Source organism: Pipistrellus kuhlii, unplaced genomic scaffold (genome assembly GCF_014108245.1).
Source record: "Pipistrellus kuhlii isolate mPipKuh1 unplaced genomic scaffold, mPipKuh1.p scaffold_m20_p_20, whole genome shotgun sequence".
Taxonomy (NCBI): domain Eukaryota; kingdom Metazoa; phylum Chordata; class Mammalia; order Chiroptera; family Vespertilionidae; genus Pipistrellus; species Pipistrellus kuhlii.
The window spans coordinates 13,634,795-13,659,432 of record NW_023425516.1 but is presented as its reverse complement, the minus strand read 5'-3'; the positions used below and the strand labels follow the sequence as shown (position 1 = coordinate 13,659,432).

Genomic DNA, 24,638 nt, shown 5'->3' with positions numbered 1-24,638 from the left:
GCGTGCCCGCGAGCCTCTTAAAGGAGCCGAGACCCGTTTTTCTCCTTCCAGGCTGCTTCCCAAATCGAGATACCGAGGGAAATTCCCACTGATGGAAATAGTAACGTAACCGAGGCCCAGACTCAGGCGGTGGCCTTTCCAAAAGTCTCACAGCTGGGACTGGCACTCTGTCCAGTGAAGGAGAAAGGAAGTGAGGCCTGAAGGCTGGGAGGAGGCCCGAGATACCTAGGCCTCAGTTTCCCCACCCAGAAAACAGTGCTGCTGAGCACCTAAGAGGGCACCTAGGAACAGTTCCTGCTGTGGGAATGGGCAGCATGAGCAAAGGCAGGGTTCCAAGGTCCAGGCGGTTATTTGGTTTGGCTGGTGCATCAGATGAGTGATGGAGGGGAAGGATCCTTCTCCTTCCCTTCCTTAACTTTGCTCGGCCTGACAATAAGTTGAGCCTTGACCATAAGACAGCCCTCCCATCCCCCCTAGCCCAGCTCTGTCCCCATCCTGGCCTCCCCAGCACAGAAAACACTCCAGGCAAACAGGTAGAAAATTATTATGACCATGTTTAATGAGAAACCTCAATTTAAAAAAAACAAAACAAAAAAAAAGGCTTTGTACACATATTTACATGGCTTTGGAAGGTCTCAGTGCTAGGATGAGGGGGGATGGGAGGATCTGGCCCATGAGAGGATTGAGGTATGTTGGGGCCTTCAGGGCCCTGGGCACCCCGCTCCCCAGCTGACGTCTCAGGAAAGGGCAGGAGGCCATGGGGCCGCCGGATCCATGTGCTAGCACCCTGCAGGAACCTCGAGGCAGGGACAGAGCAGGGGCTCCAGCTCCCGCCGATCCACTGAGGTGCTTTCCTGAGGGACAGGGATAGAGAGCCAGGACAGCTCTCTGAGGTGCGACTGTGGCCTGCACAGGTTGGGTAGAGCAGGCCCAGTCCCGCCCCACCTCTACTGCCAAAGCCTTCTTGCCCGGCCTGAGACAGTTGCTGGCAGGTGACCACGACCTGCATGGCCTTCCCTGCAGTTGTCATGGTGGCAGGACCCCTCCCCACCCCCTGACAAGACACAGGCTCTGTCTCATGCCTGATGCCCACAGTCAGCCACAAAGATGGCCACAGGTCTCTTGGTGAAGCCAGTGGCCGGGCAGGGGTCCGGGGCCCTGAGGGCATCCACGCCGTGGCTAGTGGAAGGTGTTGGCGGGCTCTGCACAGCCGAAGAAATCGGGGCCCACGAGGCGGGGAAAGCCTTCCAGGACCTTCACCTTCACGGGGTCAAACTTCCAGTAGAGGCGGCCGCGCAGGAAGTAGGCATAACCTGAGGAGAAAGGAGGGTCAGGTCTGGGCGAGTGGACACTGGGCCTCAAAACCTACTGCTATCAGGCTGTGCTAAGGGCTGGGCACAGGGGGAGGTCCAGGTGGCGGCAGGCCTTGGCCACTGCTGAGTTCCTTGAAACTCACAGGCCTCCAGAACCTCTTTTCCCTTGGGTAAGGTGACCAGACGTCCCGCTTTTGGCGGGACAGTCCCCAATCCTTAACAATTTGTCCCGCGGCATTTTATTACTTTTTTAAAAATATATATTTCATTGATTTTTAACAGAGAAAGGGAGAGAGATAGAGAGCTAGAAACGTCGATGATAGAGAAACATCGACCAGCTGCCTCTTGCACACCCCCTACCGGGGATGTGCCCGCAACCAAGGTACATGCGCTTGACCGGAATCGAACCTGGGACCTTTCAGTTCGCAGACCGACGCTCTATCCACTGAGCCAAACAGGCTTCGGCTGTCCCACGGCGTTTTAATAAAGTCCCGATTGGGACTTTTTTAAAACGCTGTGGGACATGGGGCACTGTTAGAAATCGGGACGTCTGGCCACCTTACCCTTGGGGGACCCTTTCAGCCTGACAGATGGGGTGCTTTGGAGGCCCCGTTCCTACCTGCCAGAAAAGCAAGTCCCACTCCCCTCGCTGGCCCTCACTCCACTGTTGCACCCACCAGCTAGATACACATGGGTATCTTGAGTCCTGAGGGCGCTACAGGCAACCTAGCGTCCGAGGCCACCACTTGGCTGTTCTCCTAACAGGTCCGTCCGTGGGAGAGCACAGAAGCAAAGGGAGAGCAAGAGAGAGAGAGAGAGAGCACTGGACTGTGAGTGCCCAGCCCAGTCCTTGGAGATGGCAAGAGGCCGGATGGCCCAATGGTTGGGAGCAGGGACTGTCCGGGTGGTGGTCCTAGCTGCCCACTGTCCACCTGGGTGGCCTCATCACCTGAACCCCTGATTGCTCCTCTGGAATCTGGGTTCCTAACGGGTACAACACCCGAGGAGTGCATGAGACATTCAGGGAGCTTAGGAGCCTGGAGCATCATCAGTGACCAATAGAGTGGGATGGTCATTCTTTTCTTTTCTTTTTTAATATATATATTTTATTGATTTTTTTTACAGAGAAGAAGAGAGTGAGAGTTAGAAGCATCGATGAGAGAGAATCATCGATCAGCTGCCTCCTGCAACCCCCCGCCTCTCCCCACTGGGGATGTGCCTGCAACCAAGGCACATGCCCATGACTGGAATCAAATCTGGGACCCTTCAGCCCGCAGGCCGACGCTCTATCCACTGAGCCAAACGGGTTTCGGCACGATGGTCTTTCTTACCAGCCATGACCAGGGGGCCTCTCTGACTCTCAATCTTATCTGCAGCCCTAGTGGTCCAGCACTGCCCTGGCAGGAGAAGGGGGCCCGCTGGGGTGGGTGCTGGGCAGAGGGCCTGCAGTGAAAACCCGATGCTCAGGCCGCCCCGCCTCCCCCAGCCGCCCCACGGCCAGCGCACCGTCCGCATCCTGGAAGGCGGCGTCCACCTCGGAGGGCACTCCTCGCCAGTCCGTGGCCCGGCGGGGCACCTGGCTGTTCACGCGGCGGGTGCTGGCGTGGAAGCGCCAGTAGTATCCGTTTCGGAAGAAGTAGATCTTGTTCTTCTCGGAGCCCCAGACCAAGGCTGCGTGGACCGGGGACCACAGCAGGCCCAGCTCGGAGAGGGGGGCGGGGCCTACCACCCGCTTCTCGCCGTCGTACATCCAGTACTGAGCCCCTGCGGAGAAGGGAGGCTGCGATGGGCCACACTGCAGCCATCGGGGGCCTGCCCAGCGGCCACCGCCGCCGCCGCCAACATCCCCAGCCCGCTTCGTCGTCCTGCTCGGCGCCCCGAGTGCAGGGGAAGTTGGAGCCAGCAGGAGTAAGCTGGGGTGGTGCAGGCTCTGGGACGTACCACGTGAATGAGGTTATTCTCGGTAGCGGAGCGGTGCCCGGGTGCCCGTTCCTTCCCCTGGCTTCTGACTGCTCACCACCCCCTGGGCTTAGCTCCGTCCCGGCAGGTCCTGGCCGGGCCTTGGTTTATGAAGTCCCTGCTGCCTGGAATGCTCCAGGCTCTCTGCCAGCTGGAAATTAACAGCACAGGCACCAGGGTCGCCAGACCTCGATCACATCCCTGCTCTACCTTTTCCAAGCTGTGTCTTTATATATATATATTATTGATTTTTTATTTTTTTTTTTTACAGAGGGGAATGGAGAGAGAGAGAGGAATAGTGAGTTAGAAACATCAATGTGAGAGAAACATCGATTCAGCTGCCTCCTACACACTCCCCACTGGGGATGTGCCCGCAACCAAGGCACATGCCCTTGACTGGAATCGAACCTGGGACTCTTCAGTCCGAAGGCTGACGCTCTATCCACTGAGCCAAACCCGTTAGGGCCCAAGCTGTGCCTTTAGGCTAGGGGTGTCGAACTCAATCAGAGAAGGGGCCAAAATCTAAAATCCAGCCTAAATCGCGGGCCGAATGGTTTACTGAACAGTCATAAACTGTCATTGTGATGGAAACGCAGCGGAGTGCAGTGATGACAGCGCGATGCGGGCCACATTGCAAGGCCTGGCGGGACGGATTTGGCCCGCGGGCCTTGTGTTTGACACGTGTGCTTTAGGCGAATCATTTCCCTGCCTCTGAGCTGGAGGCCAAGGCGTGCCCCGCTGCACAATACCTTCCATTCTGCGCCCACCTTGAGAGCCACGCCCTCCGGGAGGCTCCCAGCTGCATCCAGAGCAGTGAGCCTTGCTCTCCCTCTGCCCTGAGGACTCAGAGCACCCTCTCCCTGCCCACATCTGTCTGTCCGGCCCTTCCCTTGGCCGTGGCGCTCCTGGCCCACTCGCCTGAGCACAGCCCCCACTCACCCTGGAAGAACCAGATGTGGCCCTGGGCGTCCTCGAAGGCGGCGTCCACGGGGCTGGGCAGCCCCTGCCAGTGGCGAGAGGCCAGCGCGGGGTAGCCAGGCTGCAGCCGGCCGCCGCGCAGCCGCCACACGAAGCCGGCCTTGAAGAAGAAGAGCTCGCCGCGGATGGTGGCCGCCGCATCGAAGGCGACCTCGCAGACGTCCGGCGGGGCTTCCGGCTGGCATGGGGGGGAGAGGGCCGGGAGAGGGTCCGCGTTGGAGCCACAGAGGCCAGGGGTTGGAGGAGCTGGCGCAGGGCCTCACTTCCCGCCTCCCCGCCCTCCGGCACCTCACCTCCAGCGGCGCGATCTCGTTGGTGTCCACCCCACCCCGGGGGCCGGGAGCCGGGGGCCTGGCGCTGGGGGGCGGCCGGGGCCTGTTGGTGTCCACCCCACCCCGGGGGCCGGGAGCCGGGGGCCTGGCGCTGGGGGGCGGCCGGGGCCGGCCGTAGAGGTGCTGGATGCCCCTGTGGTCATCCGGGCTGAGGCCCGGCGGGTAGCCGAAGGTGTAGAAAGGGGCCATCAGGGCCTTGGCAGCTGTCGTGTGCTGTAACCCGAGCACGTGGCCGAATTCGTGGGCTGCCACAAGCAGGAGGTCGGTGCCTGGAAAAGGGAAATGGCCTCCTGCAGCGGGTGCCCCGGCTCAGGAACTCGGAGGGTTTCCCCGTCCTCTCTGATCGTCAGCTGCCCGTCCTGCAAAAACGGTCCCCAGGCCGTACCCTGGTCGTCCCCGATAGTCCAGGTCTCATCGTAGTCGAAGTGGACGTCGCCTTCCCGGTTGGTCTTGGGGAAGAAGGCGTGGGCCAGGACACCCCCGGGTCCGTCGAACGGCAGGTCGTCGCCATGCCAGTACCTGCGGGAGGGGGAGGGGGGGACGGGTGGGGGGTGCAGAGTCAGCAGCTGCTGACAGCGGGGGCGGGCGGGGGGGGGTGTGTGCAGAGTCGGCAGCTGTTGGCAGCTGGGGCTGTCCCCGGAGGGCCTCCAGGCCCCCGGTGTACCTGGTGAAGTCGATCATGATGTCCGCGCGGCCCTCATGCACTTCCGTGAACGTGAGCGGGGTCACGTCGCTCCACACCTTCAGGGCCTCTGCCATCGTCCGCTGCACCTGCCCCCGCACCAGCTGCCACGGGTACCGGAGGATCCTGGGAGGGGGGAGAGGGGAAGCCTGGGCCTCACTCAGGGCAGGGGCAGCCCCTGGTGGCTACTGGGCCAGCGTCACTCAGCGGGGGTGGCAGGACACAGGACACAGGCCAGATGAGCTGCAGGTGTGGTGCATGCATGTGGGTTTGTGTCTTTGGCGCACACAGGTGTCCGCATTCAGTGGGACGAACACGGGACCCGGGGGCCCGCAGACCCACGTGTAGACCCGACTGTACTGCTTGCTCACTGTGGGGTAAACTTGACCCTTTGACCTGCCCCCTCGCAGTTCCCAGTTCCCACCCAAGACATTTCTGAGGCCCCCAGCAGTCACGTGACACCGCAGGGGTCTCCGTGTGCCTTCTCTCCCCAAACAAGTCCCCGTCTGCATGAAGCAGACGTCCCAGCTTCTGCCTCACTCCCAGGGGCCTCAGGGCACCTGAGCTGTTACCTATCTGTCCCCTCAGCCCTGCCCCCCACCTGCATGGATCCTGAATCAGGGTGCTAGATTGGAACCACAGCAAGGTCAATGCCAAGCTCCCCCAGAGGACAGGTTGTGGCCGCCTCATTTCCCATGGAGCCCTGGGGCCTGGCCCTTAGCAGGTGCCCACAGAAGCTGCCTGTGCACTGAGAGCTGTGCGCCAGCAGGTCTGCGGGGCGGCCAGCCACGGGCTGACCGAGCTCTGTCCCTCTGCCGTGGGAGGGCACAGGTGTGGAGGGGTGCTGTCCGTGTGTGCCGCTAAGCTGGGGTTCAGGAGGGTTGGCCCATGGCTGGCTCAGGGGCCAGTGGACACACAGCTTCGTTAGCCACGGATAGCTAGCGTGCCTCCCGAAACAGGCGTATGGGGGGGGGGGGGGGACACAGACACACACACCGTGTTCTAGCTTTCGCTCATGGCGGAGGGCCCTACCTGTAGGTGAGGTCCGTCTTCTCCCAGCGCCCACCCGACAGCACGAACCGCTTCTTCCTGTGGCGGGCACTCGGCCCATCGGGCGGGTCAGGCACACCGCAGCGGGGCGGCCTGGGGCCCCCGGCCGGACCAGGAGCCTCCTGTGCAGCGGGGGCAGGTGCCAGGCTGCTGGGGGAAGCTCCATGCCAGGCCTGCGGCCCCCTCCTCAGCAGCAGGCGGCGGCGGTGGGTGTCCTGGGCAGGAGAGAGAGGATGGGGGGGGCGGGGGCAGGTCAGGCCTCTACTCCTCATGGCTCCCTGTTAGGGCTGTGGGCTGTCAGCCGCACACTCAGCCCCAGGCCGCTGTGTCTCACTGTCGCCCTGCAGGCCCGTTAGCATGAGAGGACTGGTTTCCAGCCTCCTGCTGCCTGCCATTCCGGCCTGGAAGGGTCCAGAACTGCCTGTCACCTGCTGCGGCCAATTGGGCTGATGAGGTCTGAGTGCTGGCACAGAGACTATCCCCAGCAATAGACCCCACAACGCTCTGAGGACAGGCAGTGCCTCCTGCTTCCCCACTTCTCCCCCCATCACCTACCCCCTGCCCCCGCAAATGCCATTTACCTCCCTTTCTTCCGGAGTCCCCTCCCTTCCGGTCCCAGCCCCCACGTCCCGTAAGCTACCCCTGCCCAGACTCCCACCGCAGGCACGCGTGGAGGCCTGCAGCTCTGCCTCGATTTGCTCACCTGACAAATGGGGCTAATTCCTCCCCATCGGGTTGGTCTGAGGATGAGCCAAGGTCATGCATTTAAAGCGCACAGCCTGGGGCTGGGTGCACAGCAGGGCTAGCTGTGGTCTGCCTGCCCCCTCCATGCCTGAGTGTGAGTGTGTGTGTGTGTGTGTGTGTGTGTGTGGAGAGAGAGAGAGAGAGAGAGAGAGAGAGAGAAAGAGAGAGAGAGAGCGCGCAATTGCCAGCTGTCCAGCCCTAGCCAGAGCCCCAGGTGATTCTGACCTGGAGCTGCCACCCTCTGGAAGTCCCAGGGTTCATGAGAAAGTTCTATGTAGTTCTATAAAAAAGCGGAAGCTCGGAAAGGCTGGGAGACCCTGTGAAACCCTCCAGCCAGGGCGTGGCGGGGCCAGGTGAGGACTCTGGCTGCGGACCCTGCAAAGCCGGAGGAGAGGCGCGTGGCGCTGTTTGCTGAGATACCCGGTGGCTGTCTGGTCTGGGCAGCCGTGGCCTCCCCACAGCCATATTTGGGGTGGGAGCCGGGCCGCCCAGGCCCCACCCTCAGCCTCGGCCTCGGCCTCGGCCTCTGGCAGCTCTCCCAGGCCCCGGGCTCCTGATCAGCATCCTCACCCCCCTCCCTCAAGCTCCCAGTTATGGAGCCACCAACTCAACGCCCCAGAGCCGCCCAGACTCAACCCCCCAGAATACCCCACTATGAAGGGGTCTTCCGAACCTCTAGGCAGGCGGCTATGGGGCTACTTGGTATGTGGGGCCCAGGACCAGTTTTCCCTCGATCTGAGCTTGCTTATTAAATGGTTGGTTCCTGCCAGTACCGGTTTGGCTCAGTGGATAGAGCGTCGGCCTGCAGGCTGAAGGGTCCCAGGTTCGATTCCGGTCAAGGGCATGTGCCTTGGTTGTGGGCACATTCCCGGTGGGGAGTGTGCAGGAGGCAGCTGATCGGTGTTTCTCTCTCATCAATGTTTCTAGTTCTCTGGCCCTCTCCCTTCCTCTCTGTAAAATATCAATAAAATATAAAAATAAAATAAAAATAAATGGTTGGTTCCTGGGTTGTGGGTACCACCCCATTAAGTACTCATCACTGTTGCAGTTCACCTGTATGGAGGCCAGGTCCCTGCCCACAGCTCCTCGGGCATGCTGGGGCCGCTCACCAACCCCACCTTCACCACGCCCATTTCTCAGACGGGGAAGTGGAGCCCAAAGAAGCTCAGCAATCTGTCCCGGTAAGGGCTGGCAGACAGCAGGCTGTCGGGGCTCGCAGCCCGCCCTCCCTGCTCTTAGGGCTGGAGTCACGCCTCTCCTGGAGGAGGGACCCAGGGGCCTCGCCTTGGTGAGGAAGAGAAGGCGTGGGGAGATAATAAGCGCCCACTACTTCCCCGGCTCCTTGCAGGCGGCTCATTGGACCTCCCGCTCCTCCCATAAGGCAGGGATGATACATGCGCAAGGTCTCACACAGAGGATGTGGACCCAGGTGTGTGTGAGCAGCCACGAGGGCCTGCCCCTGCCCCTCCCCACACCACGCCCTTGACCTTCAGGGTACAGTTTCCTTCCCCACACTGGGGCTGGGGTAAAGGACCCTCCCTGGGAAGGGCGTGGCCAGCTCAGCGTATGCCCCTGGGCAGGAATCTCTCTCTCTCTCTCTCTCTCTCTCTCTCTCTCTCTCTCTCTCTCTCTCTCTCTCCTCCAAGCCCACCCCCAGAGACTGTACTCTCAGTGCAGTAGAAAGAGCCACAGGCTGAGATTCACAAGACCCCGTTCTAGGCCCCGGCAGCCCGGGACAGAGCGGGCCTGGGCAAGCCACTGTCCTCTCTTAGCCTCGATTTCCCCAGCTACACAACAGGAAGAGTGCCAGGGCCACGGGCGGCACGGCCTCCTTCTGTAACGCCTGCTGCAGCCCCTGGCAGGGCGTCTTCCCTGGTTCCGCTCCTTGCCTCCGGGAGCCCTCCTGTCCGACACCTGGGGGCCTGCCGTCACCAAATTCCCCGGCGTCCCACCCCCCACCTGGCATCGGCTCCCCCAGAGTCTCCCTCCGGCTTTCCGTCAGGAAACGGGGGTTGCAGTCAGAAGGGAGCTTGCAAACCCAGAGAAGAGTGACCTCTGCAGGGTCTCCCCACAGGCAGAGGCCTCCCGCTCCCTCTCTGTGTGGCCGTCATGGGCCTTGGAAAGAGAGTGAGCAGAAGGCTCCAGAAGGAAGGCCTCCAGCCAGTAGGATCTTCTGGGGGGAAGCCCATCACTTAAGAGCTCTTGGCCTCTTCCCCCCCATTCCTGGGAGGGGACACAGGCTCCCTGCCCCGCTGACCTTCCACACTGCACCTCTCCGAGTCCTTCCTGGCCCGAGCCCATAGGGCTTGGCTGTGAGGCCTGGCCCCAGGCAGTCCACTGGTTCCTCAAGTGGGCAGGCTGGTCCTCCCGGGGCTGCTGGGATGCAGAGAGCTGGGTGCTGGGCCCTGGGGGTCAGGGATCAAGCAAGCCTTTTCCAGAGCCCAGAGAGGTCAAGGACTTTACCCAGGGTCACACAGCAAGTGCGGCAAGAGCTGGTCCTAGATCCAGAGCTCACCCTTGCCCACCTCCCCAGCTCTCCTTGTACCCCCTTAGCTCTCGGCCTGTCTCCAAACCCCACGTTGCTGAGAAGCGTTGGGTGTGCCCCCTCCTCCTGCGCTGGCATCCGCCCGTGGCCCGCCCGTGTGCCAGGAGTCCAGCTCGCTCACCCCTATCTCCGGCGGCGGGCACCAAACCACAGCCTCAAACATCCTCGAGGAATTTCTCCGCTGACTCAATCTCTTGGCTGAGCTCAGAGGCTCAAGGTCAGCCTCCGGGACAACTTCCAATCGGGAAAATGGGAGGCATCCGGTAGAGGGGAGATAAAGGAGGACCCCAGACTAGGAGGCTGCTGGGTACAGCCCCCTCCATGGGCCTCAGTTTGCTCCTGGTCCAACAGAGATCTTTAACTACCGCTGTGCCGTCTGCTGTTGGCAGGAGGTGACCCTGCCAGGAGGCGGTGAGGAGGACAGGGGAGCATCACCACGCCATTCTATTTAGCATCGAGCCCCTCTGAGGCTCAGAGAGGCCAAGCAACCTAGCCAGGTCACACAGCCAGTGGGCAGGCAGGTCCGTCTTCTCTCCAATGCTGCAGCCTAATCTTCTCCTTCTCACCCCCCTGCCCCCCACCTCCCCCCAGCTGGTCCCAGGGGCTTCGGGGCTTTCATCAGCCCTGAAAGCGGCTGAGCTGCGATGGATAAATATTTACATAGCTTCCCTGGCCCTGCCAACAGCGCCTGCGGATAAACACATCGGGGCGACCCCAAATGCTCTCTGCATATCTGCAGGGACAGGCAACAGCCCGGCTCAGGCCTGGCCCCGACTGACCCTGCGCAAACATCCACGGGGGCAGCTCCAGGTGACGGAATGTCTCCAGAGTGCCCGGCTGTCCCACTCCTCAAAGCATCTCATTTAAGATCAATGCCCAGTGGGCACTGTGACCTCTTACCCGCTTCACACAAGACTGGGAGGGTGGGGTTCAGAGGCACAAGAGGGCTCACCGCGAGTCACCTGGTTCAAGCCCAGATCTCGCCCATTATTTCTGAACCCGTGGGTTCAACTGCCCCAAGATCTAGGGGGCTGCGTGTGAGGGGCTGGGGAAGGGGCAAAGCTTCCAGACTGAGGTGCCTCACCCTCACCCTGCCCCATGCATCCCATCTCCTCAGCCAGCGAGGCCAAGGCTGGCCAGGGCAGAGCTGGGGGGGCGGGCTGGACAGAGGGGCCCAGCCTGGTCAAACTTCCCTCCTCACCAGGCCACACTCCTGCTTAGCACACCTCCTCCTCCTGGTTTCCTACCTGCCTGACTGGATGGCTACCCTGTCAGCAGGGGTGGGATGCAGCCAGAGCCTGCAGGTGCCCAGGCTCTGACTCCAGGCTCTGCCTGGCCACCCCTGTCACTGGTCCTTCAAAGCCTCAGCTTGAGGGGAGCATTCAGCTTTCTGGGCACATGCAGGCTGTGTGTGTGTGTGTCCCCACTCCCCCAGGACTGGCCCTCCTCTTCTCCTCTCTCACATGGACTCGCTTCTTTAGCTCACACATCCTCCCCCCTTTCCTCGCTCTCCCACCCCTTTGCCCCCTGAGGTTCTCAGTTCTCCTTCCTTGCTTTCTCTCAGTCCTGCACACACACTGCGGCTCTCGTGCTCAGGCTCCCAAACCTGCCACCGGCAGGTGCCTAGGCTCAGACACCAGTCCCCCCCAGTTCTTCCTGGATCCTCCAGCCCACTGCTCATCTGCCACACGCCTGGAGGCTGACACCAGCCTGGGACCTGCTCTGCTTTGTCCCTGATAGAGCGGCCCATGACCCCGCCCCTCTGCGGCTGCCCAGGAACACCCCAACACCTGCGGCTGGGGCTGGGGCGCCGAGGAGCGGGTTCCCACGCTGCCAGGGGGCGTGTGTCCAGCGCCGAGTCCCGCCTCGCCAGCAGCCCCGAGGCGGGATCCCCAGGCACGCTCCACTTGCACACCTCCTGGGACGGGCAGCTCACTATCCCGCCCGCAGGGGACCCAGGAGAGGGTTTGGATAACGGGTTGCTCCAGGGGGCGGGGGGGTGTCACCGGGGCGCCCCGTGGGTCCAGCTCGGTCTCTGGGCCCGGCCCGCGTGCCCGGGGCACCCCTGGCCGGGAGCGGGCGGCCGGCGGCGGGGGCGGGCACTCACCGGCGGCCGCGGGGCCCCCGCCAGCGGCGGCGGCGGCAGGAGCAGCAGCAGCAGCGGCAACAGGAGGGCGCGCGGGGCCGCGCCGCGGAGGAGCCGAGTGGCCCGAGCCATCCGCCCCGGGGCTGCTGGGCCTGCTGGGCCGCTCCGGCCGCCGCCCCTTATAGCCCGCGCCCCGCCCCCGCCCCGCCCCCCGCGCCTTTTGTTCCCAGCTCGCCCCGCCGCCCGCCCGGCTGGGGGAGGTGGAGAGGGAGCTGCCGGCCCCGGGTAAGGGGCCTGGGGCCCCGGAGACACCCCCTCCCTTCCCCCGGACTAACCAGGGGGCGGGCTGAGCCTGTGGGCTGAGTCGGCCTGGGGCTGGGTGACCCTGGCCAAGGGGTACTTGCTCCGGGCCTCAGTTTCCCCACAATGTGCGGCGGGGAGTCAGAGAGGAGTCGAGGTGCACGCCTGCCTCCTGGTCCCTACCCCCGTCTTTGGGAGGCGCATCCCCGGCAGGTCTCCCTGGTGGCCTGGCCTCTGAGCTCCCGGGAGCCTGCGACAGGTGGTTGTACCCACAGGCAAGTCCCTACTCGGAGCCTTGCTGAGAAAAGAAGCAGTGAAATGTGGCACAGGGCCGAAACAGGTTTAGCTCAGTGGATAGAGCATCAGCCTGCCGACCGGAATCGAATCCCGGGTTCGATTCCGGTCAAGGTCATGTACCTTGGTTGCGGGCACATCCTCAGCGGGGAGCGTGCAAGAGGCAGCTGATGGATGTTTCTAACTCTCTATCCCTTTCCCTTCCTCTCTGTAAAAAATCAATAAAATATTTAAAAAAAGAAATGTGTCCCAGGGGAAACCGAGGCATATGGAGACCGGCCAGGCCCCCCCAGCTATGGGACATAGACAATTTATATTGATCTATCGATCTGGACACTAAGGTCCCAAGAGTTCTCCATACCAGTGTGAGCAGGCGTTCCCCTAGGGAGGGAGGTGGGAGGTACTGATAGAGGAGAGTGGGGCCCTGGGGGTGGACCAACAGGCTCTTCGGGGCTCCTGAGACCCAAAGCCGGGGGGTGGTGTCCACACGCTGGAAGGGGCTGGCCAGTCTTCGGCTCCCTGTGATGACCAGGCCTTACCATCGCACCAGGCTGCCTGCTCCATCCCGGGCAGCACCGCTGAGCCAAAAAGCAGGCGGTGGCTTTTGTCCTGGTGGGCAGGGGTCCCGGGTGTCACAGGGTGAGGCTGTGGGCACCCAGCCTGGGGCGGGAAGAAGGCCGGGAGGGAGCAGAGGACAAGCAGATTGATTGGTGGACTGAACCCTGGGTCCTGGTCCCAGCCCCCTGGGAGCCTTCACGGCTTCCCCAGGAAGGCTCCACAGCGACGCCCAGAGGACGAGGAGGTGGCTGACAGCAGAGCGTTTTATTGCGTCCTAACGGTTAACAATATTTTGTTTCAAGTGACTCACTTTTAAAAATTGAGATACTTGCTGGGACCGGTTTGGCTCAGTGGATGGAGCGTCAGCCTGCGGACTGAAGGGTTCCAGGTTCGATTCCGGTCAGGGCATGTGCCTTGGTTGCGGGCACATCCCCAGTGGGGGTGTGTGGGAGAGGCAACTGATCGATGATTCTCTCTCATCAATGTTTCTAGCTCTCTATCCCTCTCTCTTCCTCTCTGTGGAAAATCAATAAAATATATAAAAGAAAAAATCTTCAGCTTCCTTCTTAGCAATATTGGTCAAGAAATCATGGATTTGGTGAGAGAATTGCACGTTTCCCTGATAGGCATGAAAGGTAACTTTCAATAAAAACGTTTATTAAGTGGTCTCCAGGGCATCTGGGAGCCTGAAGTCCACCATTCATGAGAGCGGAAGTAGCAGCCACCTGCAGGGCAGGCCCAGGGAGGTGGGGGAGGGGGGAGGACATGGTTATAAGCTAACCATGCACTCAGTAAGGTGGTCTGGTCACTGAGGGCTCCCTGCCAGAGGAGGGCCCTGCTAAGCCTTGAAGGAGCCCACTTGGCATATTGGAACAGGTGGGCAGGGACGGCAGGAGCAAAGGAGTAGGGGCTGGACCAGGACTGGCATGTCAGCTCTGCCCTAGCTGGTTTCGCTCAGTGGATAGAGCATCCCAAGTTCAATTCCAGGTTTCAGGCTCCATCCCTAGTACGGGACGAGCAGGAAGCAGCCGATCCATGATTGCTGCCCTAGGCTGCCCGTGCCTGGCGTGCATTTTGGCCAGGAAAAAGTCGAAGACGGGTTCCGGACTCCCCCTGGCGGGGTTTCTGGATTCGGGTCCCACTAGGCCTTCCCCCCTCCTGTTCCCCCCCACACACCCGCACCTCTTCGCAGCTCTAATCCGACCCCCACCCCCACCCCCGCGACCCTGAGATCGCACAGAAGTCCGCAAACGGCTGGCGCCCCATGCCCACTCCCAGGCGGGCCTCCCCCGCTCGCCTCTCCCTCTGCGCCCTCTGTCTGGCCTGGGGCAGCACCCAACTCCGCTCCCTGAGCCTCGCGATTGCCTCGCGAAACCCCTCTGCGCCCGGCGACATTGGCGCCGGTCCCCGGGGCGCACACAGCTCGGGACAGGCAGCAGGGAGGGCGCAGAGCCGGGTTTCCAGCTGAAAAGGCCGCGGAGAGCCGGGGGGCAGGCTGCAGGAGGTGAGCCCGGGCCCCCGGGAGCGAGGTGCCGCCGCGCGCCCCGCCCGGCCCTCTGGGGGCGTGTCCCAGAGGGGCGGACTCCCCGCCCACTAGAGGCGTGTCTCTCCGAGGCCCCGCCCCTCGTGCGCAGCAGTGACCAGCGGTGCCGCGCAGGCCGCGGAGACAGAATCGCCACCCGCGTTGCGGTCTCTGGTCAGCTTCGCCGAGTCCTCCCGCCACGACCATGCCCCGAGGGAGCCGCAGCGTGGCCGCCCGGCCGGCCAGGTGAGAGGGGCCCGGGAGGCGCCCCTGGAGGAGGAAGAGGAGGAGGAGGAGGAGGCGGCGGCGGCTGGGGAGCGCGTGCTCTCCAAGGGCGCGATGGTGTGACCTTGGGGACGCCTGCGCCATCTTAGCGGGGGTGCGGGTGGGGTGGGGGCGAGGGAATGCTGCCACCACGTGTCTTTAAGACCGTGTCACCCACCCTACGGAGGAGGGAAGGGGGCCAGGTCCAGGGGCTGCAGGCCCCTCGGGCCCCCTGGCCTGGGCTCGGGCCAGGATTAACCCCGCGTCTCCTTCCCCCGCAGCCGCCCCGCCGCACCTGCCGCCCACCCGCCCGCCCACCCTCCGCCCTCGGCCGCCGCGCCGGCGCCCGCCCCGTCGGGCCAGCCGGGCTTGATGGCGCAGATGGCGTCCACGGCCGCCGGGGTGGCCGTGGGCTCGGCCGTCGGGCATGTCATGGGCAGCGCCCTGACCGGAGCCTTCAGTGGGGGGAGCTCGGAGCCAGCCCAACCTGCTGCTCAGCAGGTGAGCATTGGGGTTCCCCTCCCCTGCCCCCCGAGAAACTGAGGCCCACCTCTCTGAAGGCCGCAGAGCAGGGAGGCAGCTGGAATGTCCACCGAGTTGTGTCCGGGCATTTTCCTGAGCTGCCTCAGGCCCAGGACTTTGCCCAACCAGGTTCCTATTTTTCACTCTGCTGTCGCCCTTCTATGGCTCACAGGCTGGCTCTCCCAGACCCTCCCCCCAAGGCCACGGTCCCTGGACTCCCAGGGACAGGTGCCAACGGGCCCTTTAGGGATGGGGAAACCTCATGACGCTAGGGCCCAAGGTCACCGGACACCAGTCAAAGGAGAGATGTGGAAATTCCCCAGTCTTCCCTCTCCCCGACCTACGTCAGGTGTTGTCACTGGTGACTCTAGGGCCTGCTTCCTTCTGACCCGTTACCCACTGGGCACCCCACTAGCCCTGAGCCAAGTGCAGATTTCGTGGCAGGGTCAGAGGTCACGAGGATCAGCATGGCTGAGCCGGGAAATTGCTAGAACCTATGGGGGTGGGGCTCATACTCACCAGGCTTTTCGAGATTCTTCTGCCCCTCCTACCTGCCCCACATGCCCCTACCAGGCAGCAGGGAGATGCTGTCTAGCTTCAGCCGAGTGGCTCTGAGAGGGCTGTGGGGCTCACCCTGTCTAACGGATGGGCCAGTCAGCCTGCCTGGAGCTTTGGGGCTCCCGGGCTGGGGTTGTGGGGAGGGAGAGGGGACACCCAGCTTTGGAACCCACTTCTCATGACCAACCTTGAGCTGACCTTGCTGCCTCCTGCGTCGCCACCCACCGCAGGCCCCTGCCCGTGCCACCTCCCAGCTGGGGCCCTGCGCCTATGAGATCCAGCAGTTCCTGGACTGCTCCACCACGCAGAGGGACCTGACCCTGTGTGAGGGCTTCAGCGAGGCCCTGAAGCAGTGCAAGTACAACCATGGTGAGCGAGCCATCAGCCCCCGTCCGGGGGGGGGGGGGCTGTGAGGGACATCCCCTCTCCCTCTGCCTTTGGGCTGACCGCCGGTCCGTACCACTTCCCCCCTCACAGGTCTGAGCTCCTTGCCCTGAAGAGACCAGGGGGCACATGGTGCGGATTGGAGCAGATTTGGGTCCAGCTCTGCACTCAACTCCACCCCTTCACCGACAGCCAGACCAAAGCGCCAGAATGTACCCACGTAGCTCACCCCATAGATGGCCCGAGACACGAATGTGCAATTAAAAGTTTATCTTAGACCAGAGCCCGCTGTGTGCCATCTCACTGGCTGGTCTGCCCGGGAGCTCGGTGGTTGAAGGGGGCGGGGGGGTGGATGATTCACATGCCGCCTCCTGCGTGGAAGGAGGAGCTGGCTGTAACCCCGCAGCCCTGAGCCCTCAGCGCGGGCAGTGAGGCCTTGGCAGGTGACTTAAAAGGTGTCTGACTCCGGGAGCTGGAATTCCCAGGCGTCCACTCTCCTAGGGATGCCTACCCTCACTTCCCCCCCCCCCCCCGACCTTTTTAAAAATTTTATTTTTAAATATACTTTTATTGTTCAGAGAGGAACAGAGAGGGATAGAGACATCCATGATGAGAGAGAATCATTGACTGGCTGCCTCCTGCACGCCCCCTACTGGGGGTGATCGAGCCCACAACCCCGGCATAGTGCCCTTGACCCGAATTGAACGGGGGACCCTTCCGTTCATAAACCAACGCGCTATCCAATGAGCTACACCAGACAGGGCTGGCCCTCCACCTTCCTTGTCTCTGCACCCACACCTGAGGGGTCCGCAGCCGCCTCGCAGCCTGTCTGTGATCTCGCTCCTCTTGCTGATACAACTCCATCGTCCCAGACTTCCTAAGAGGCATGCTGCCCGGCTGCTGTCTGTCTGGGCCTGATTCACCAAGGCAGAGGTCACGGCCAACCCCCCAGGGATCGGGGCCTAGCGGGACCTCTAGGGTGTGATGTGCCCGCCCTCACGGGGCTGCTGGGACAGAGGAGCACGCGCCCCGTCCCACGTGCTGTGCTATTGCCTTCTGGGAATTCGTTCGGCAGCTCTGCGTTGAGCCTTTCCTGAATGCCAGTCCCAGGCCCCATCCCCTGGGCACTGAGGATGTCCTTGCCCTTGGGCACTCCCACTCCCGTGGGGTGGTGGGTGCCCGCCTCCGGGTACACTGTGTTCCACCTTTCATGTGATAGGGGTGGGGAGTGGGGGCCTGTTCACCTCTCTCAGGACATGGGTGTCTGCCTCTGGGGAAAGGGCCCCCCTTCTGGGTGCGCATGTCCTTCCAGGTACCCATGTCTCCCTTACCCGGCGTCTGGCCCCAGCTAGCGGGGCCTGGGCATCAGGGAGCCCAGCCGTTGGGACCTTGACGGACGGCCTGGGTCCTGGTGGCCACGCCGGGTGCGGGTTCGGGTGCCGGTGCGCCTCCTCCGGCCGTTGTCCAGCGGGGGGAGGCCCGACAGGCCGCGCAGCACCTCTGAGAGGCCCAGGAAGCCCCGCCTATCAGGGCTGGAAGAAGATGCTCCTCCCCTCCCCCCCCACCCCCCGCACCCCACCCCCGCACCGCCCCTCGCCCCTCGGGGCTCGGCCATGACACTCACCGGCCAGCTCTGGACTGCGGACCTCCAGGTCCTCCAGCAGGGACTCATAGCGCGTGGGGGCCCCCCCCTCCCCGCCTGTGGGCGGAGGAGGAATGGCTCCCGCCTGGCCCCTGCTTCTCCCTGGCTCAGGCTGGGGTCAGGGCTAGGTTTTGGCCAACGTGGGGAGCTGGGTCAGGCCTTGGGTGGTCCCCTCTTACGTTCCAGCCTAACCGCAGCGGGAGGGGAGCGGGTCGGAGGCCCCACTTACGGATGATCTGCACGAGGACGTAGGTGCCACGCTCCTGCAGCAGCGGGGGGCTGCCTGGGGAGGGGGCCTGTGTCGTCCCCTCCTCCAGGCCATCGCCCAGACTCACCAGGTGCCCATCCTCAGCCAGGAGGGCGATGGTTGCTGAGAGGGCAGGGAGGGAGGCAGGGGAGGGCTGGCACCCATGGCTGGCACCCAGCCCTGGGCCCCCACCTCCTCACCCCTCCTTGCCCCTCACCGTCAGGAGGCACCCGCCCCCTCTGCCGCAGGTGGGCCGTGAGAGTCACCGGGCTGCACCGCGGGTTCACCAGCTCCCGGCAGCCAGCTGTGGGGAGGGGCAGAGGTGAGTGAGTGGGACCCTCTACGTTCCCCCACTCTGGGACCCTCTGCCTCCCCCATTTCTCTCTCTCTCTCTCTCTCTCTTTTTTTTTTTTTTAAATATATTTTATTGATTTTGTACAGAGAGGAAGGGAGAGAGATAGAGTTAGAAACATCTATGAGAGGGAGTCATCAATCAGCTGCCTCATGCACACCCCCTACTGGGGATATGCCCACAACCAAGGTACATGCCCTTGACGGGAATCGAACCCGGGACCTTTCAGTCCCCAAGCCGACGCTCCATCCATTGAGCCAAACCGGTTTCGGCTCTCTCTCTCTTTTAAAATATATATTTTATTGATTTTTTACAGAGGGGAAAGGAGAGGGATAGAGTGTTAGAAACATGGATGGGAGAGAAACATCGATCAGCTGCCTCCTGCACACCTCCTACTGGGGAACATGCCCTTGACCGGAATCGAACCTGGGACCCTTCAGTGGGCAGGCCGACAATCTATCCACTGAGCCAAACCTGTTAGGGCTCGCTCTCTCTCTCTCTCTCTCTCTCTCTCTCTCTCTCTCTCTCGTTTAAGTGATTTGTTTTATTGAGATAAAATTTACATCGTATTAAATCCACCATTGTAACCAAACGACGATGCAGTGGCATTTAGCACATTCACAGAGTTGTGCGACCATCACTGCTGTTGTGTGTGGGTTTTTTTAAACCTCACATGAGCATATGTCTTACAGATTTTAGAGAGAGGGGAAAGGAGAGAGGGAAAGGAAGAGCAGCATCGACATAGGAGAGACACATTGATGGGCTGCCACCCGCGTGCGCTCAGACGAGATGGGACCCGAAGCCCAGGCAGGAGCCCTGACTGGGAATCACACTGTCTCAGTCTTCTGGTGCGTGGGACAGCGCGCCAACCAGCTGAGCCACACCAGCCTGGCATATCTATTTCTAAAATATTTCACGCCCCAAATAAACAACATGCCCACTACGCAGTTACTTTTAATATATGTATTATATATTAAATATATATATATTATTGATTTCAGAGAGGAAGGTAGAAAGAGAGAGAGATAGAAACATCAATGATGAGCTGAAACCGGTTTGGCTCAGTGGTAGAGCGTCGGTCTGCGGTCGATTCCGGTCAAGGGCATTTACCTTGGTTGGGGGCACATCCCGGTAGGGGGTGTGCAAGAGGCAACTGGTCGATGTTTCTCTCTCATCGACGTTTCTAGCTCTCTATCTCTCTCCCTTCCTCTATGTGAAAAATCAGTAAAATATATTAAAAAGAAGAAGAAGAAAAAAGAAACACCAATGATGAGAGAGAATCATTGACTGGCTGCCTCCTGCACGCCCCCTACTGGGGATCAAGCCCACGAACCGGGCATGTGCCCTTGACTGGAATCGAACCCCGGGACCTTTCGATCCACAGGCCCACGCTCTATCCACTGAGCCAAACCAGCTAGGGCTTTTGTTTTTAATTAGAGTTTGCATTCATCATTATTTTGGGTTAGTTTCAGGTGTACAGCAGAGTGGTTCTCCCATCTCTTAACCGGAGCAGGGACCCAGGCGGCACCCCACCCCCACCATCTCCGGAGCGGTCAGTGATGGGTGCACAGCTCATGCCGCCTGCACCGGCCGCCCTCCCGCCACGGGCTGCCTCCCGCACAGAGCTGGGAGTCTGCGCCGTGGCTGGAGCGTCAGGTGCCCGCTGCACCCTGAGCGGGAGGACCACTGACTGAGTCCACAGCCGAGGAGCTGTCCGTTTAACACATCTCCAAGGTAGCACGGCCGTGTCCTAGGAGCGGGGCGGGTGAGTTTCCGGGTGCCCAGCCAGGGTTTTCCCCTCCAGGGACTCACTCCAGGAACCAGCTCTGCTTCCTCATGGAGCTTCTTCCCCGAACCTCTAACCCCCTTACCCCCTCACTGCCTCCCCCTCCCCAGGGCAGAGGGAAGCAAGCTGAGGGCACCATTCCCTGACCCATCTGCAGGGACAGGGGACCCCACTTACCCCCAAACATCACGGTGATGAACATGGCTGCAGGGGAGTACTCTGACTGCTGACTGAGGAAGGGCCTGGGGCTCAGATCTATTCAGGCCTCAGGCCCTGCTGGAAGGTGCCGTGTGTGGGGTGGATCCGTGGGTGACACTCAGGCTGAGGTCCCTACTTGGCCATCCTTGGGGCTGGGCTCCTGCCGTTGACCAGGCCCTTGGCCTCCTCTTCCTCCCGCTGGCCGGGGCAGTGTAGTGGGAGGGGACAGAGGCCCTCCCAGCTTCCACGCTGGTCTCCATGGCCCTGGGAGCCGCCGAGACCTCCAGGCAGGAAATGCCTTCCCCCCAGTCTCCTGGAAACGGGAGCTGAGGCAGGGCTGTGGTGGGGCTGGAGCCTCCGTTTCCAGGGATGGCCAGAGACCACATTCTCCTACAAGCAGAAACAGGGCCGGACTGAAAGCGGGCGAGGTTCCGAGAGGTGGGGCTCTGGCCCTGTGAGCTGGCAGCTGGCAGCTGGCCAGGGGGCCTGGCAAAGCTTGGGGTCCTCGCCAACGTTGCAGACTCCCCTCCATCTCAAAGCCTCACCTTCTTTCCTCTCCCTCCATCTTCCTCCTCATTCTGTCTCCCCTTTTCCTCTGTCCTCGTTTATTTTCTTTATTTTAAAAAATGTATTTTATTGATTTATTACAGAGAGGAAGGGAGAGGGAGAGAGAGTAAGAAATATCGATGAGAGAGAAACATCGACCAGCTGCCTCCTGCACACCCCCCACTGGGGATGTGCCTGAAACCAAGGTACATGCCCTTGACCAGAATCGAACCTGGGACTTTTCAGTCCAAAGGCTGACACTCTATCCACTGAGCCAAACCAGTTAGGGCTATTTTCTTTCTTTCTTTCTTTCTTTCTTTCTTTCTTTCTTTCTTTCTTTCTTTCTTTCTTCTTTCTTTCTTTCTTTAAAAAAAATATATTTTATTGATTTTTTACAGAGAGGAAGGGAGAGTGATAGAGAGCTAGAAACATTGACCAGCTGCCTCCTGCAGACCCCCTATTGGGGATGTGCCTGCAACCGAGGTACATGTCCTTGACCAGAACCGAACCTTGGACCCTTCAGTCCACAGGCTGATGCTCTATCCACTATCCACTAGTTTCGACAGTTGTTTTTTTTTAACTATTTTTTTTTATTATTATTTCAGAGAGGAAGGAGAGGGAGAGAGAGATAGAAACATCCATCATGAGAGAGAATCATCAATTGGCTGCCTCCTGCATGCAACCTGGGCATATGTCTGACCGGGAATCAAACCGTGACCACTGAGCCACACCTGCCAGGCTTCCTTCTTTTTTTAAGTTTATTGAAGTAAAATTTACCTTCAGTAACATGCACCATTTTTAGTGTTTTGAGTTTGTGTCTTTTAAAAATACATATTTTATTGATTTTTTACAGAGAGGAAAGGAGAGGAATAGAGAGTCAAAAACATCAATGAGAGAATCATTGATCAGCTGCCTCCTGCACATCTTCCACTGGGGATGTGCCCACAACCAAGGTATGTGCCCCCAACTGGAATTGAACCCGAGACCTTTTTTTTTAGTCTGCAGGTCAATCATCCAACTGAGCCAAACTGGTTTCAGCTGCTTCTCTTTCTTTCTCTGTGTTCTCATATGAACAGTGTCTCTGCCTCTCCATCTGCCTTTCTCTTTCTCCCCCCCTCTCCCTCTCCCATCATCTTGCTTCTTTCTTTCTTTCTTTCTTTTTAATATATTTTATTGATTTTTTTACAGAGAGGAAGGGAGAGAGAGAGCTATTATAGAAACGTCGATGAGAGAGAAACACCGACCCAGCTGCCTCTTGCACACCCCCTACTGGGGATGTGCCCGCAACCAATGCACATGCCCTTGACTGGAATCGAACCTGGGACCTTTCAGTCTGCAGACCGAAGCTCTACCGCTGAGCCAAACCGGTTTCGGCCATCTTGGCTCTTTCCTTCTCCCTCATCACCTCCCTTTCTCTTCTCTGCAGTTCTGTCTCCTGCCCCCTCTCCGTGAGCCCCAGCAGAGCCCTCCAGCCAGGGTGCCCAACCTTTGCCAGCTCCCTTTCCGCCAAGGTTTTAGAAATGCCTTGCACTCTCCCCCACCCCATGGTTAGGCAGTCACAGCTCTGGGTGCCCGGGGACTAGGCAGGAGGAGGAGGAGGACCATGGATCCTCCTCCAAGCTTGCCTGCTCAGCCTGCCTCTGAATAAGCATGATCCCCAGGGAGCGAGAACAGGACCCTGGTGAGGACTAAATTCCATGACCCAGCCCAGGGCTCAGCAGGAGCCTGTGCTCAGGATCCGCACTGTGGAAACAGACAGTGTTTCCCAAGCTTATCGGACAGCCTAGGGCGCTTTATTCCGGGGACCCCGCTTATCCGGGGGCCTGGGGCCTGCAGACCGCAGCTCAGGGGGCGCTGCAGCCCGATTCTGAAGAAATGGCCTCTGCGCAGAGGGGTGTGTCGGCTCCTGTTCTCAGGAGGCTCAGGGGGGTCAGGACTCTCACATTTGGGGCGATGGGGCCTGGCAGTTGGGCCCCAGCCACTGCCTCCCCCACCAATCGATGGGCTGATTTGCATGCCCTGTTGTGGTCCAGTAGCCTCCGGGGCCCATGCCCTGCAGCACCTGGAGCGCACCCCACAGAACGGCGCCCGCCCGGCTGCCTGCTGCGGCCATGGCCTGGCGGCGCCTGGCCCTCCTTCTGATCGGAGCCCTCCTGGCAGGTGAGCTCGCCCTGGGCCTGGCTCCCCCGGGGTTGGGGGGGTGGGCTAGGGGACAGCACTCGCTCCAGAAGACCCCCTGCAAAGAAGCCAGTTGAGACGAGCAGGGGGAGGTTCTGGAAGGGGCACCGAGGCGAAGGGGAGAACTGGCTACCCGGGGCTGGCTGTGCCCTAGACCTGGGGCAAGTCACTTCTCTGTGTGGGCCTCAGTTTCTCCATTTCTGATTGACCCGATCACCAGCGTCCCTTTGACCTTGGACTCCTTAGGGTCTGAGAAGGGGCTGGAGCTGATTGCCTTGGGAGTTTTTCACAGGAAAAGCTGGTGTGGGCTGATCCCCACCTCACTGGGCCCGAGGAACAACCTAATTCCAAGGAGGTCCTCGGCATCCAGTTGCTTGAGGCTGAGCTGATGGGTGGGACAGCCCAGAAGCTTCGTGGGGGTGGGTAGTCTGTAGGCAGGGTTTGGCAGAGCCAGTGTGACTGAGGGGATAGGGATCTTCAGGACAAGGGGTGGGCGTGAGCAACGGAGGCCACCAGTCCCACCTTTTATTTATTATTTATTTTTTAAAATATATTTTATTGATTTTAAAAATATATATTTTATTGATTTTTTTACAGAGAGAAAGAGAGAGAGAGAGAGATAGAGAGTTAGAAACAGCGATGAGAGAGAATCATCGATCAGCTGCCTCTTGCACACCCCGTACTGGGGATGTACCTGCAACCAAGGTACATGCCCTTGACCGGAATCGAACCCTGAACCTTTCAGTCTGAGCCAAACCGGTTTTGGCTGATTTTTTTTTTTTTTTTTACAGGGAGGAAGGGAGAAGGATAGAGAGCTAGAAACATCGATGAGAGAGAAACATCAATCAGCTGCCTCTTGCACACCCCCTACTTGGGACATGCCCACAACCAAGGCACATGCCTTTGACTGGAATCGAACCTGGGACCCTTGAGTCCTCAGGCTGACGCTCTATCCCCTGAGCCAAACCGGTCAGGGCCACCAGTCCCACCTTTTAGACTTTAGGCCTTCAGCTGAACACAGATCCTGGGAACGTGGCACTCATGGGGCTTTAGGGGTCACCAACTCCGTACCCCGCCCTGTGCCACACCCATGGCACCAGGTCCCGAGCCCTCCAGGAACAGGAGCTGTTGGGTTAGGGAGTCTGAGCACGGCTTCCTTAAGGCAGAGGTGGGAGAGCAGGGGCCCAGGGCAGCCAGGCCTGAGCAGGTCTGTCTCTTCCAGGCTCCCGGCCGGTCCTGACCCAGCCAGATGCACTGCTGGTGTTCCCGGGCCAAGTGGCCCAGATCTCCTGCATGCTTAACCCCCGCCTCGCTGCCGTGGGCGACTATGGCGTGTCCTGGTACCAGCAGCGGGCGGGAAGCGCCCCCCGCTACCTCCTCTACTACCGCTCAGAGGAGGACCAAAGCCGCTCCCCGGACCTCCCTGACCGCTTCTCGGCAGCCACAGACGCAGCCCAAAACGCCTGCCTCCTGATCATCAGCCCCGTGCAGCCCGAGGACGACGCAGATTATTACTGCTCCGTCGGTTACATACCCTAGGGGTGGGGGGGTGGGATGGATGCCTCCTATCTCCCACGTCTGTCCCTGACCTTGGGCCT

At 60.7% G+C, this 24,638-nt stretch overlaps 4 protein-coding genes across 5 annotated transcripts; 2 read left to right on the top strand and 2 right to left on the bottom strand.

Annotated features, from left to right (window-relative positions):
• Positions 1-592: 592 nt before the first annotated feature.
• On the bottom strand, positions 593-11,864 carry MMP11 (matrix metallopeptidase 11). Of its 2 annotated transcripts, XM_036449220.2 has the most exons (9): positions 11,711-11,864; positions 6,297-6,529; positions 5,247-5,390; positions 4,968-5,101; positions 4,692-4,851; positions 4,544-4,625; positions 4,212-4,428; positions 2,820-3,077; positions 593-1,313 (listed from the first exon to the last, which is right to left on the bottom strand). In XM_036449220.2, exons 1-9 carry the CDS (start codon positions 11,819-11,821, stop codon positions 1,180-1,182), a joined length of 1,473 nt encoding a protein of 490 aa, XP_036305113.1. In that variant the 5' UTR covers positions 11,822-11,864; the 3' UTR covers positions 593-1,179. The 2 variants fall into 2 exon arrangements, with proteins under 2 accessions (XP_036305113.1, XP_045441488.1); XM_045585532.1 differs by having other exon boundaries at positions 4,544-4,851.
• Positions 11,865-14,455: 2,591 nt separating this feature from the next.
• CHCHD10 (coiled-coil-helix-coiled-coil-helix domain containing 10) lies at positions 14,456-16,374 on the top strand. Its single transcript, XM_036449243.2, has 4 exons — positions 14,456-14,609; positions 14,909-15,128; positions 15,938-16,076; positions 16,185-16,374. The coding sequence occupies exons 1-4, from the start codon at positions 14,569-14,571 to the stop codon at positions 16,202-16,204; spliced, it is 420 nt and encodes a 139-aa protein (XP_036305136.1). The 5' UTR covers positions 14,456-14,568; the 3' UTR covers positions 16,205-16,374.
• CUNH22orf15 (chromosome unknown C22orf15 homolog) lies at positions 16,358-20,823 on the bottom strand. Its single transcript, XM_036449244.2, has 6 exons — positions 20,296-20,823; positions 18,198-18,284; positions 17,963-18,103; positions 17,716-17,790; positions 17,423-17,591; positions 16,358-16,462 (listed from the first exon to the last, which is right to left on the bottom strand). Exons 1-5 carry the CDS (start codon positions 20,318-20,320, stop codon positions 17,440-17,442), a joined length of 480 nt encoding a protein of 159 aa, XP_036305137.1. The 5' UTR covers positions 20,321-20,823; the 3' UTR covers positions 16,358-16,462; positions 17,423-17,439.
• A 1,967-nt stretch (positions 20,824-22,790) lies between these two features.
• On the top strand, positions 22,791-24,638 carry VPREB3 (V-set pre-B cell surrogate light chain 3). Its single transcript, XM_036449242.2, is given in 4 exon segments — positions 22,791-22,914; positions 22,916-22,962; positions 22,964-23,022; positions 24,263-24,638. Coding segments are annotated over 4 exon segments (522 nt in total). The 5' UTR covers positions 22,791-22,815; the 3' UTR covers positions 24,580-24,638.